General features: G+C 36.8%; 1 protein-coding gene across 8 annotated transcripts in view; it reads left to right on the top strand.

Moving 5' to 3' along the window:
• ANKS1B (ankyrin repeat and sterile alpha motif domain containing 1B) overlaps positions 1–13,602 on the top strand; it is a gene marked incomplete at both ends in the record, with an annotated part of 1,147,860 nt that overhangs the window by 662,076 nt on the left and 472,182 nt on the right. For 6 of the 8 annotated variants that reach the window (XM_079714775.1, XM_079714774.1, XM_079714772.1 and 3 more), the window contains 2 exons: positions 994–1,583; positions 3,631–3,703. In XM_079714775.1, the coding sequence (XP_079570901.1) occupies positions 994–1,583; positions 3,631–3,703 (663 nt within the window). The remainder of the gene's footprint in view (positions 1–993; positions 1,584–3,630; positions 3,704–13,602) is intronic. The other 2 variants (XM_079714776.1, XM_079714773.1) reach the window with 1 other exon arrangement.

Here is a 13,602-nt window from a genome sequence, read left to right as displayed (position 1 = left end):
ATTTTGTATCCTTCAGCTTTACCAAATTCATTGATTTAGCTGAATATTAATTAAAGTGACCAATCAGAAAAGTAAACTGACTTCCTTTGCTAATTTCTTTGGCCAGGTTTTTACACAGTATGTCTTTAAAAGACAAATTAGGTCATTAAAAAAAAGCATGGTGTATTTTAAATCTCAGTGAACATTTATGTTTTATCTTAGAAAAAATTATAAAGAGTAAAAATTATCATCTTTGGTTTCTTTTATGCATTACATTTTCAAAGATCTAAAGAAATTGAAAAATAACTAATGCTATTTCATAGAAGAAAGAAAGATAGCTTTGTGTTAGTAGTTCAACATCAGTTTCTTGTAAAGGACATTCACTTTTTAGTGATATTGCATTGTTTGCCTATGTTTAAGCCTGAAGAAATCCTTTTTGTCTAAATCATATAATCTGTATAGAATTAATCTTAATTTTATATTTGAAGTAACACTATCAGGATTATTAACCTTAAATTACTCCTAATTATACTTCTTTTCAAGATTTTGTTTTTGAATTTATTTCCTGGCAGAAGGGCAAAGGAATGTCATTATATATGATCTTGATTTACCTGCCTGATGTCCTACTGCACAATGATTCATTTACTCCAAGAGTTTGAACGTGTCCCATTTTATGAAAACCTGATTTTATCCAATGTAAAACATACTCCCTGGGGACAAAGGAGAAGCGTGGGCAATTACTCAATTAATACCCAATTCATACCTTTGAAATGCACCCTAAAGTAATTCAGGAAGATCTGGTTCATACACACACACACACACACACACACACACACACACACACGCACACACACATTCATTTTATACATGGCACTGTAGGCTCATGGGTATTTCATAAAGTGAGGATATCACTGTGTAGCAAGAAATCAAATGTCTGGACATTGCACAAGTTGTATCAGGGCTTTCAGAGTCCTTTATAAACAAGCATCCTGACCTTCTTTTTCCCTTTTGCAGATGATCTCTCTCAAGAGGAGGACAGTGATCCCCCAAAAGAATATGATCCTGGGCAATTTGCAGGCCTTCTCCATGGATCCTCTCCAGCCTGTGAGTCCCCTGAAAATCCATTTCATCTCTATGAGAAAAGAGATGAACGTGAAGAAGGAAAAGATGAAGTCAGTTTGACAAATAGTCCTTTGCCTTTCAAGCAGACTCCAATAGAAAATAACTCAGAACCTTTGGTAAAGAAAATTAAACCCAAAGTAGTCAGTAGAACAATTTTTCACAAAAAAAGCAACCAACTCGAAAACCATACCATTGTTGGCACAAGAACAACTAGGAGTGGATCCCGGAATGGGGACCAGTGGATTGTGAACACGGGGGGATTTGTGGAGAGAGCCTGTACCCTGGGAAGAATAAGGTCATTGCCAAAAGCCCTGATCGACATGCATTTATCAAAAAGTGTCTCTAAATCGGATTCTGATCTCATTGCCTACCCTTCAAATGCAAAAACATCAAGAGTTAACTGGACCGAAACTTCAACTGCTGATCACAGTTCTAAAGGGAATTCTGAAAGAACGCCATCCTTCACTTCCGAATGGGAAGAAGTAAGATTTGTTCTTATTATTCCTTATTTAAGGCTTTAGCATCAAGGGGGTTTCAGGGGAAGGATTTTCAGCTTTTTAAGTCTCTCAAAGGAAAAAAAATTAACAAACACATATAGTTCCAAGTGGAAGGGAAAGGTTCTAGAGGTGTCACATGATAATTTCACAGTGAGTGCGAAAACAACACATGAGGGGAAATCTGTTGTTTCTATAGAAATTGACATCAAGCAGAAGTAATAACTAGCTATGAGGTACAAGAAAATGTTCACATTGTGTCCTACCAAGCATTGCAGCTGACAAATTGAGAAAAATCTTTGTATTTTTGTTGCTCCATATCATTTTGTTACTTGCTAAACTCTTTGTTAGCTCATCTCCCTTCTTTAAAGTATCTTATAGTTTCAGAAGAACTTTTATAATCTTAATGATAAACAGAATGGCCCTGGCCTTTCTCCAAGTACCATACAAAAAACACAAATTACTTAATATTTCCCTTTACAACTATTAGAGAGACATTAGAGAAAAATATGTTGCAGTCCAGTATCACCAATTTAAGCTCTACTTAAAGACAAAGTCTTTAATTTCATAGAATTACTCAGAAAGCAAGTGCCCTTGTAAGGTTATAAAATATCATCCTTTGTCCCTGAGGAGGACTACATAATAAAGTAATGAAGTCTTTTGCTTTTTCTTGAATTTCTTCAAAGAATGGACCACACTCTTCCTTGGCATTTCATTCTAACATGTCACATTTTGTTTCTCAGAAGATTGTGCCAGTTGGATTAGGTTTTGAAGCACAATAGGTCACTATAGTATTCTGAGAACTAGAAATGGAAATGGTTCTGGTACTGACATTCTGAATTGAGCTGTTTGAGAAAATCACTTAATCTCTCTGCATCTGTTTCAGGGTGAACAAAATGGGACATTTAAGTAATGCTCATTGTCCTTTCTGAAACCTGCTGTCTTACTAAGGTTGCTAGGATGATGATGAGAGGGAGTAAACCATAAATAGCTAAAGCTCTGACAGTCATATCTTCCTATACATTCCATAGTAGTAGATTGATAGTTTATTCACATCTATCCATTTCTTATATTTATTAACTCTGTGAATAACATCTGGAGATCCTTTTCGGGACAAGGCAGGATTAATTAACATTTCACTTACCTCTTAGCATCAAGTTGTTTCCATGCCTAGATTCTTGTGATTACATGCTATAAATCAGCTTGTGGCTGGTTAAACCATTTAACAAGAACTTGGTTCCAATGGTCATGCTTCACTGGTCAGATGAGATGCACGCTCTCAGAAGAGGAAGTATGCCCGAGAGGGTAGACATTGTCACGTGAATTTATCTTCAGCTCCTTCCCCATCTGAGTTTAAAGTATACACAATTTCTAACTTACTGACCCATGTAGGTCCAAACAAAGTTCATTTTAGGAAATACAAAGAAAAGGCAAGCTGATTTTGAAAGTTTAAGAAAGGGAAATATAATTTGTATTTCTAAAAGCATTTCAAAAGATGTCTGCCTTCCTTTAAACCTTTCTCTGTCAATCTCTTAATTGTTGTATTGCAATGGTAATAATATCAAGAATATATGCTTCTGGAAAAAAAAAGCATATATACTTCTGGCATTTGAAAGTATTTTAAAATGCAATGCTGTATGCTAAGTGAAATGAGTCAAACAGAGAAAGGCAAATACTATATTATATCACATATATATGGAATCTAAAAAATATAACAAACTAGTGACTATAACAAAAAAGAAGCAGTCTCACAGATATAGAAATCAAACTAGTGGTTACCAATGGCAGGGAAGGGGGGCAATATAGGGTGGGGGATTAAGAGGTACAAACTATTGGCTGTAAGATAGGCTCAAGGATGTATTGTACAACACAGGGAATATAGCCAATATTTTGTAATCACTGTAAATGGAAGCTAACCTTTAAAATTTGTATAAAAAATAAAAATAAATTAAAATTTTTTAAATAAAAAATAAATAAAAGTGTAACACTAAAAGTGAATGTAATAATTCCTTTATATGGTTTTTGTTTCTCACAGATTGACAAAATAATGAGTTCCATAGATGTTGGAATTAACAGTGAACTTCAAGAAATTAATGGTGAGAACACAAGTAAGGAAACCTCTCCTCTATGTTGTAAGGAATAAATGTGCTCAAGAACTAGCTATAAAATGATAGAAGTCTATAGATAATTTCATGTTTTACCATAACAATAGTAGCTACAAATTATTTTTTTCCATTCATATCAAACAACTATAACCTCTAAACAACATCAATTATACTGATTTAGCAAATTGAGAGATTTTTCCCCATGTGTTATTTTACTATGCCAGTTAACATTAATTAAGTTCCAACTTTATGTAGAGCTAAGTATGAAGCAATTAAAAGTGTTCTAGAACATGGTAACACCACACTACTATTTCTCATTCCGTGAAACGTCCCATTCATCCTGGCCAAAGTGATTAACAACTTCTCCTAAATTGTAAGCTCCAGTATGGCAAGAACTATGTGTTATTGATCTTCTTGTATCCAGAATACCTAGCAGAGTGTCTCACAAATAGTCGGTTCTGCAATCACCCTTACAAAGTATTGTTTTCTTCCCTATAATTAAAGCTCAAGAGTGGAAGGTCATTTAAAACTTTAAGTTAGTAGTGATAGTTGATGTTTCTGTAGATATGATAAGATTAAGGTCTGCAGGAGAGAAGCCTAAATATATCATAGGGTAAACAGTTACAGTCCTTGTGGCCCTTTGATAATCACCAGAGCCTTTTAAACAGCACTCTAAGTGACTGTTAAGCACAGGAAAGTTGGAGAAGCGCTCTCTTCTGGTGCACTGGGCCTGGGTAGACAAGAAGTGACCTTGAAATCTGGGGTTGCAGTCAGTGAAGGGAATATTCAGGTCTAAATGATACCCTTGCAGGAGCACCTCACTCCTTGCTCCTATGCTGGGACAAGTATGAACTTAAATTGTTCTAATATGGCTGGGCTCCATGTTAATTAAGTGATAATTTCTTAAAAGACTAGACAGTTTTTTTTTTCTAAAACACATGTTTGTTTTAGATTTTAAAAACTGAAAAATTATGAAAAAAGTACCAAAATTGTGTGCATTTGTTTAGTGACACAAGCTTGATGGCATGTGTAGCTAGCTCTCTCACACAGAAATGCTGATAAACATTGAGAACTTTTCCAGTATCCAGAGAACTAGGCTAAGAATGTATGTTGCCATATAGCTGTTTCAGATAACGCTTACAGAATAATTTCAAGAAAGCTGTAGGAATGCAGATTTTTGACTGATGTGAAGGTAAGAATGTATTTTCTTATCATAGTAAGTTCCCTGTTACTGAGAATATTCAAGCAGAGATTTAATGCTTCTCTGTTGGAAGACTTAGGTGACATTGAACATTCTAATGTAAAATTCTTCAGATAGTACCATAGAATTGTGAAAATGTCATAAACTTTATTATAATGAAAATAAGTACAAATGTTAAAATTGCCACTCAGGCAAAATTGCCTTTGAAGGGCATTTTAATAATAAATAAATCCACAGATTATTTTCCCTTAAATTACCCTCGTTTCACCTCTCGGATCACCATCCTACCCACTGCCTTTATTTACTATTTTTCTACAGTGATAATGAAAATGAAGACTCAGTCCCCAAAGCATCATTACTATTAACAAAGACTGGTTCTGTATGCGCCTTAATTTTCACTTCTTAATTACACACTAGTTATGTACTAAGTGATTGACCATAACATGTGGCATTCCAATTGGCCATTAGGCCATTTGTGAATTACAGCTTTAGTGGTGCAGGCTTTTCCCTCTCGAGACTAGACAGAACTAGAGAAGTGATAGACAACCCCGTGAAGATGACATTCCACAAATAATGTATTGGGTACTGAGTGTGGCCAGGAAATCACATGGTAGAATAAAAAGTCAGACAGAAGTGAATTCAAATATCAGTCCTGCTATTTACTAGCTGCTTGATCTTCAGCAGCTCACTCAGTTTCCCCATCAACAAAAATGGAGATACTAATGTAGGATCGTTGTAGAGACATATACAATGGCATATAAGAAGAATCTGATACATGTAGACATGTATTAAATTTTAGCTTTTCCTTGCGTTATCATGAGAGAGATGCTGTTTTAGACAGTGTGGGCATATCAAGGTAAACACACATCAGCCCTTCTTTTAAGAACTTTACAATGTCAGCTAGTCTCACAGCCTTCATGTTAAATTTGCTGTATTCCCTGGAATTGTGGTGTGTCAGTTAGAGTGCAGGTCATAACAAGCCCGACAGTCAGATGGTACCAGAGAAGAGTAATTACTAAAAGAGAGCATAAAACTCCAGGCTACCCCGGCAAGGAGAAGAGAATAATCTAGATGTTTGTTTGTTTGTTTGTTTTGGCTGCGTTGGGTCTTCGTTGCTGTGCACTGGCTTTCTCTAGTTGCGGCGAGCAGGAGCTACTCTTTTGCGGTGCGCGGGCTTCTCACTGTGGTGGCTTCTCTTGTGGAGCACAGGCTCTAGGCGCGCGGGCTTCAGTAATTGAGGCACGTGGGCTCAGTAGTTGTGGCTCACAGACTCTAGAGCACAGGCTCAGGGGTTGTGGCGCACAGGCTTAGTTGCTCTGCGGCATGTGGGATCTTCTCGGACCAGGGATCAAACCCATGTACCCTGCATTGGCAGGTGGCTTCTTAACCACTGTGCCACCAAGGAAGTCCCTTTAGAATGTATTGATTTAAATGTTCTAAATTATTTTTATGAAATCTGAGTATTCTTTTTTTGCTTGACAATGAGGAAGAGACGTGCAATAAAATCAATGGGAAGTAAATTTAGGGTGAGCAAGAGGCAATGGTACTTTACCTAGTATTGTGTTGTCGGCATCTAGAATTCTGTTTTGGAAGGCCACTGAGCCAAGCACTACGACTGGCTTCATCACAGATGCATAGTTTTATGAGCATTTATGATGTTCGTTGCTAAAAACCTCAGAAGGTGATTGGGAGACTAAAATCATAAGCAGTGGAGATACATGATGGATCAAGGATCAGCATTAAATTTTCCGTGCTCTTGCCCCTTATGTTTCATTGTTTTTGTTTGCCCTCTTCCCGCCCCTCTTGCATTTGCAATTTCAGGTATTTTTGTAAACAAAATATTTATTGGACCAGGAAGGGAGTTTTAACTCTTCCATCTTCATTCCTAAAAATATGAACCAGCTCAAAGTTTGAGCAGTCTCTATGAATCGTATAACTAGTTTCACCCATAGAAATCATTTTTCTCTCTTTTAAAAAATTTCCTCAGCAATTATACAGTAGTTTGAAGCTTATCTGGCAGCCCCAACTCTCCAGGACTAAGATAGAAATAAAAGTAAATAACATTTACTGAATTTATTTTAGGCCAGTCCCTTAGGTTCCCACTCAGACTAATATTAATGGATGTTTTTCACAAACATAACGTCTGGTTTCCCACTTGAAATCAGACTTAAATGCCCAACAAATTGGCATTGGCAGTAGGATTCAGTTATATCAATACCTCATATTATGTAGAACATCCTGCTCTTTGGTGATGCTGTATATGTGATATGATAATACATTCCATATCATCGTGTACAGCCATGTATAGGATTTTTTCAGAGAACAGATTTTAAGGTTAGATAGATTTGGCTTCAGATCCCAATGTTGCATCTCAGTGGCTTTGTGACCTCTTTGATCTCAGTTTCTTCCCCTATAAATTCAGAGTTTTAACAACCACCTCATAAGACTCTTGCAAGGTTAAATTATACGATTGTACTACTGTAGCCTAAAACATAGCAGGTGATCAATAAATATAAATTCTCTTACCTTCTTATCCAGGTATGCATGACTTACCTTTCTAATTAGAGTGTACACCACACAGGAAGATACTTGGGAAATCTTTCTTTTTGATCAGTAAAAACTGTAGTTAAGATATAACTATTCATATTCTAAGTTTTTTTCATGTGGAGTCTTGCTTAAAGTTTTATTTCTTAACCATTGTCTTTGTATCACAAGGAAGTACTTTCATGTTAGGAAATTTACCATATTCATTGGAACTACTTCATATTGTCACACTTTCCAAGAATCAAGCTTATGATCTTCTTGATGAGATTGAGGATCACTTAAGTAAAGTGGAGGCAATAATTGGCTCCACAGGATCTGCTTGTTGTTACACAACAGCAAATATGCAAAGTAACCAAGTGCCCAGACTTTACAGTCCAGGGGTGGCTGATAATCTTATAAACACCCTCCTATTTCTAAACTGGCCTCACTCATCTCCTGCTACAAGGACTTTAGGTATATGGACTATATTAGATTCATCTCAGGTACCTGAATATAAAAAATAGTATTTAGTTAAAAGGTATTTTTTGAGGCTGGGATTTTTGTCCTTATACTTAAGGTTGAATTGTATTCAAAGAGAAATATTCTAGAGTCTTATCTTTTAAAAATCTACTTTTGCCAATGTATGAATTTCATCTAAATTTTAATTATAAATGATTTGTAAAGGATTTTACCATAGAATACACTGTCTATATTGGATAGATAAAGCAACTCTTAAGTTATTTGCTAGAGAATACATAGCTCTGAAAGCAGCAGTTAACAATAATCCACAGCCCTCCTTTCTAAGCTTTTGCTTCTCTTCCTCCAAGAGTCTGAGGGCCAGGTTACAGTGCAGGGTTCCTTATAGCCATAAAGACCTTCCATGGAGAGTTTCTAGGAATTTAGGGACTCACTAAGGCAGAGTAAGTGTTCTCTCCTCCTGAGCTAAGCTCCACCTTCTCCCTGGTCTACAGGAACAGAGAGAGCTCACATGATCCTTTCCCCAAAGAGAGTCTATTTCTAAGTGGCTACGGCAGACATCTCCACAGCCCCAGAAGCTGCTCCTCCCTGATGTTTTGGTTGCTTCCAGGCCCTTGATATTTACTCAAACAGTTTAGATCTGCATCTGGAGGTTCTTTGCCATCAATGCAGCTGATAGCTGTCCTCCTGCTAAGGTTGCTGATGGGAATATCGTTCCTCAAACTCTAGGAGAACACTTTCTAAAAAAATGTATTTACAATTTCCTAGAGTTGCCCTATTACAGAAATGACAAAGAGGAAAGAAGCTGAATTGTATTCCATTCTTACTGTGTGCCAGATGCTGCACAGTTTACTCCTGTGAGCATTCAGTTCTCCAAATAACTCGGTGAGGTATTATTATACCCATTTTACAGATGAAGAAAGGCTAAGAAAGGGTAACTTGTCAAAGTCAACTGCTTCAAACCTAGGTTTGTTTCTTCCAGAAGTTCATACTCCTTTCAATAAAATATGTTACTATAAAGAACAACAGAAGCCAGCCCTTTGCTTCTTTCTCCTTAGTTCAATTCATAAGCATATGCACTATGGGGAGCCAACTGAGGTGTTTACATGTAAAACCAACCACTTTCCCTTAGCAAAGCCTAACTATTGGTATGGAAGACTTTAGCTTAAACCCCAAAACCCTCCCAAAGCACAGGCCACATGGTCATATATTTAAATGAATCACAAACCTGAATATCTCCTACCTCCCAAAAGTGAACGCATATGCTAATAATGACTTGGGTTTCACTTATTTTCAGAGGAAGAATTTTCCTTGCCTCCAGTAATATTTTTTCCGTGAACTGTTAAATGGCACATAAAAGCCTCGCTGTGAAATGCTTTGCAACAGGCATAACTTATTTTTTATTTTTATTTCTTTTTACAGCACTATTTTTAATAGAACCAACTGGGGAAGGTGGGTAGTGGCATACGTTAGCATACAGGCACACTATTTTGTCTAAATCAAGAGAGGATTAATTTTTATTATTATTTTATGTAACACTTCACTGAGTAACTTAGTTATTTTTTCAGATAGATTCAATCTAAGAAACTCCTTAATAATAGAATAACCATGTAACAGTGTGAGGTACAGTAATCACTAGGCTAGCCTGAGTTAACTAATCTATCAAGAGATAGTGTTTAATCAACCAAACAGTTGTGTCCTTAGCACAATAGACACTAAAACTTAACATCTTTTAATGGCTATTCTAAATAGTCATTAAAAACTAAAATAACTTACATAATAAAGATTTTGATCACTAAAATATGGCTGAGATTCTTTGGTTTTGAAATTACAAGTAATATTCATATGTGAAATTTGTTTTCTCTTAAGTATGAAATAGTTGAGTGTTATTCTGTGGCCTAATATTTGCCTATGATGTATCAATAGTTAGAACTGGTACACTGTTTTCAATTCAACGAAATATTTAACCTTCTAGAAGAGGCCTAGAGAGATGAGCAAGTGCCATCTTCTACTGTAGTTATACCGAAATACTTTCCATAACATCTTTCATATATGATCAATCAACATCTGCTCACTACTTCCAGAGACAATATATTCTATCACTGGGAAGCTCAAATTGTTAAAAACTCATTTTTTCAAGTCCCTTCTATCCATTTTTCTCTTAAGTTTCCAGTGAAACAAAGGATGGATAACGGCCCATTATTTCTCATATATTATGAGTATCTTCAGGATATGGCTGATATTTTTGATAGACCATACCCCCTTGCCCATTCACCATTAAGCTGAAAAACAGTGCAAAGAGTCTCCTTTATAGACACTTTAAAAATACTAGTTGCATGACTTCTATATAAATGTCAGTGCATTTTACAAAGTCCACCATTAACAACCTCATACTTGTAACAGAGTCAGAAGTAAAAATAATTGGGAGTAATTTGAAATATAGACAACAGGCCTTCATAAGTTATGGATCATCATAATGATTAATTTTAGATACAAATTTGTTTTCCCAAAACAAATGAAAAATGAAGTGATAAACGTGGGTCACTTACCCATGAGAAAAACTTGATAGCTTATACTGGTTGTTTCTATGATACACTATTCTGGTAACAAAGGGCTTCTCATCTACTAGTATTTTTGATACTTAAGTATAAACTTCTAGAGACTTATATAAATTTAAGAACAGTGGTACCCAGCAATATTACTTTTACGAATGTATCCTAAGGAAACAACAGGACAAGAGCAAAGTATGTGTATATAAAGGTGTTCATATCAGCATTGTTTATGATCATTTAAGAAATAGAATCAAACCAAATCACCATTAATAGAAAATTTGTAAAATGAGTTACTGTAATTCCTTATGATGAAATGTTAAATAGCTAATTAAAAATGTCATTGTATCTATATTTACTAACATGGAAATATAGCCATAATATACTACTAAGTGAAAAAAGTAGATAACCAAGTAAATTATATCCCATTTTTTAAAACACATGCATGAAGAACATCTGGAAGGACATATGCAAAAAAATTAACTGTGAATATCACTGGGTGAGATTATCAGTGATTTTTATTTTCTGCTCTCCTAAATTTTCCGAAATTTTTAGAGTGAGTGTACATTGCTTTTATTTTCATTGTCTATATCATTCACTAGAAGAAAGTATATGCCAATTTAGTAAATAAATAAAATGGTAAACAAATTGCAATTTATGCAGAGTCACAAATATGCAAACACATATACATAAACACTTATATGTGAAACATATAAATGTTATAGCCATCAGTGGTGATTAAATTTTGCCGGGTGAACACCTTATTGAATACGTGATTAAGTCTTTTTATTAGTTCTAAGTTAAAATAGTTGTGTTTCCGTGGTTGCAGAAAGGGGATTCATTTGATTTATTTTTGGTTTTTGTTACTGCAAAAACTATTTTTAAATAACTATACAAATTTTTAATATATCCATAACCCAACCCAATCAAATGATTTCTTTTCTTTTGTCCATGTCCTGGTCTGTGTACATATTCTAGTGACTTTCTAGCCTTTGTCTATGTGCACAGTCAATTTTTATGTATTAATAATTTTATAGATAGAATTTTGCGATCTTCATTTTCATGTTACCATTTCACAAAACTCTGTTTTCTTACTTTTTTTTCTTACCCCCTTGCTTTATCACTCCTATGAATATCCAGTGTTAACATGGAGTATATACTTGCACTTTTCTTCAGTTTCTTTCATACAACAAAGAGAAAGATGATAGATAGATAGATAGAAAGATAGAAAGATAGATAGATAATAGGTAGATGTTGCTTATGTTTTAAAAATATGAAACCATGCTATATACATTTCTCTGCAGCTTCTTCTCATTTAACAATAATCATGGCTTTACCTTATTTTTATAATCAGTAAATAATCTGTGAAACAAAATTTTATTGGTGAAGTTCACCCTCAGTGAGGAAGAGAGCTCTGATCTGATTACTACTCCCACCACTGAACTAACTTGCTGTGTGACTTGGAAAATAACACCTCACAATGGACCTAAGTTTCTTAATTTGAAAATAAATGGTAGGACTATATATTTTCTAACTCCATAATTCTATGACTCATACTTTTATCTTTTGTTTTATGGGTTATTCTTTGGCAAGAGTGTCCTTCTTTAAAGCTTTCCACTTAATTTCTTAAGGACAAATGATCAATAAATCTCAACTATGTGTATTTCAACTAGATTCTTCTAGGAATATTGCCAGATCCTCATTTTACATTGCTTTTAAAATATATTAATGTAATAAATGCATATTTTAATTGATAGAGGTGTGTAAGATATTTAAGTTCTTTGTTTTTATATGCAAAAGTGACTGTCTCTGAAGCATCTCAGCTCTTTTAATAAACCTTATCGAGGAGCTTCAAGATGGCAGAAGAGTAAGACATGGAGATCACCTTCCTCCCCACAAATACATCAGAAATACATCTACTTGTGGAACAACCCCTACAGAACACCTACTGAATGCTGGCAGAAGACCTCAGACCTCCCAAAAGGCAAAAAACGCCCCCACATACCTGGGTAGGGCAAAAGAGAAAAGAAAAAACAGAGACAAAAGAATAAGGATGGACCTGCACCAGTGGGAGGGAGCTGTTAAGGAGGAAAGGTTTCCACACACTAGGAAGCCCCTTCGCAGGCGGAGACTGCGTGTGGCGGAGGGGGGAAGCTTCGGAGCCATGGAGGAGAGCACAGCCACAGGGGTTAGGAGGGCAAAGCGGAGAGATTCCTGCACAGAGGATCGGTGCCGAACAGCACTCACCAGCCCGAGAGGCTTGTTTGCTCATCCGCGGAGACGGGTGAGGGCTGGGAGCTGAGGCTCGGGCTTCGGAGGTCAGACCCCAGGGAGAGAACTGGGGTTGGCAGCGTGAACACAGCGTGAAGGGGGCTAGTGCGCCACTGCTAGTCGAGAGGGAGTTGGGGGAAAAGTCTGGAGCTGCCGAAGAGGCAGGAGACGTTTTCTTGCCTCTTTGTTTCCTGGTGCGCGAGGAGTAGGGATTAACAGCGCCGCTTAAAGGAACTCCAGAGACAGACGCGAGCCGCAGCTATCAGTACGGACCCCAGAGATGGGCATGGGACACTTATGCTGCTACTGCATATACAAAGAAGCCTGTGTGCAGGCACAGGTCACTGTCCACACCTCCCCTCCTGCGAACCTGTGCAGCCCGCCACTGCCAGGGTCCCGTAATCCTGGGAGACCGCACAGCGTGCGTCAGGCTGGTGCAAGGTCATGCCGGTCTCGGCCACCGCAGGCTCGCCACGCATTCCGTACCCTTCCCTCCCCCAGAGCCCCTGAATCACCTGCTACTTTAACCCCGTCCTGTATCGGCGGGGAACAGACACCCTCATGTGACCTACACGCAGAGGTGGGGCCAAATCCAAAGCTGAACCCCAGAAGCTATGCCAAAAAAGAAGAGAAAGGGAAATCTCTCCCAGCAGCCTCAGGAGCAGGCGATTAAATCTCCACAATCAACTTGATGTACCCTGTATCTGTGGAATACATGAATAGAAAATGAATCATCTCAAATTGAGGCACTGGACTTTGGGAGCAACAATATATATATTTTTTTCCTTCTTCTATTTTTGTGAGTGTGTATGTGTATACTTCTGTGTGTGATTTTGTCTGTATAGCTTTGCTTTTACCATTTCATTTGTCCTAGGGTTCTG

Source organism: Hyperoodon ampullatus, assembly GCF_949752795.1.
Source record: "Hyperoodon ampullatus genome assembly, chromosome: 11".
Lineage (NCBI taxonomy): Eukaryota > Metazoa > Chordata > Mammalia > Artiodactyla > Ziphiidae > Hyperoodon > Hyperoodon ampullatus.
The sequence above is the reverse complement of the archived record's forward strand: the minus strand, read 5'-3'. Positions and strand labels throughout refer to the sequence as shown.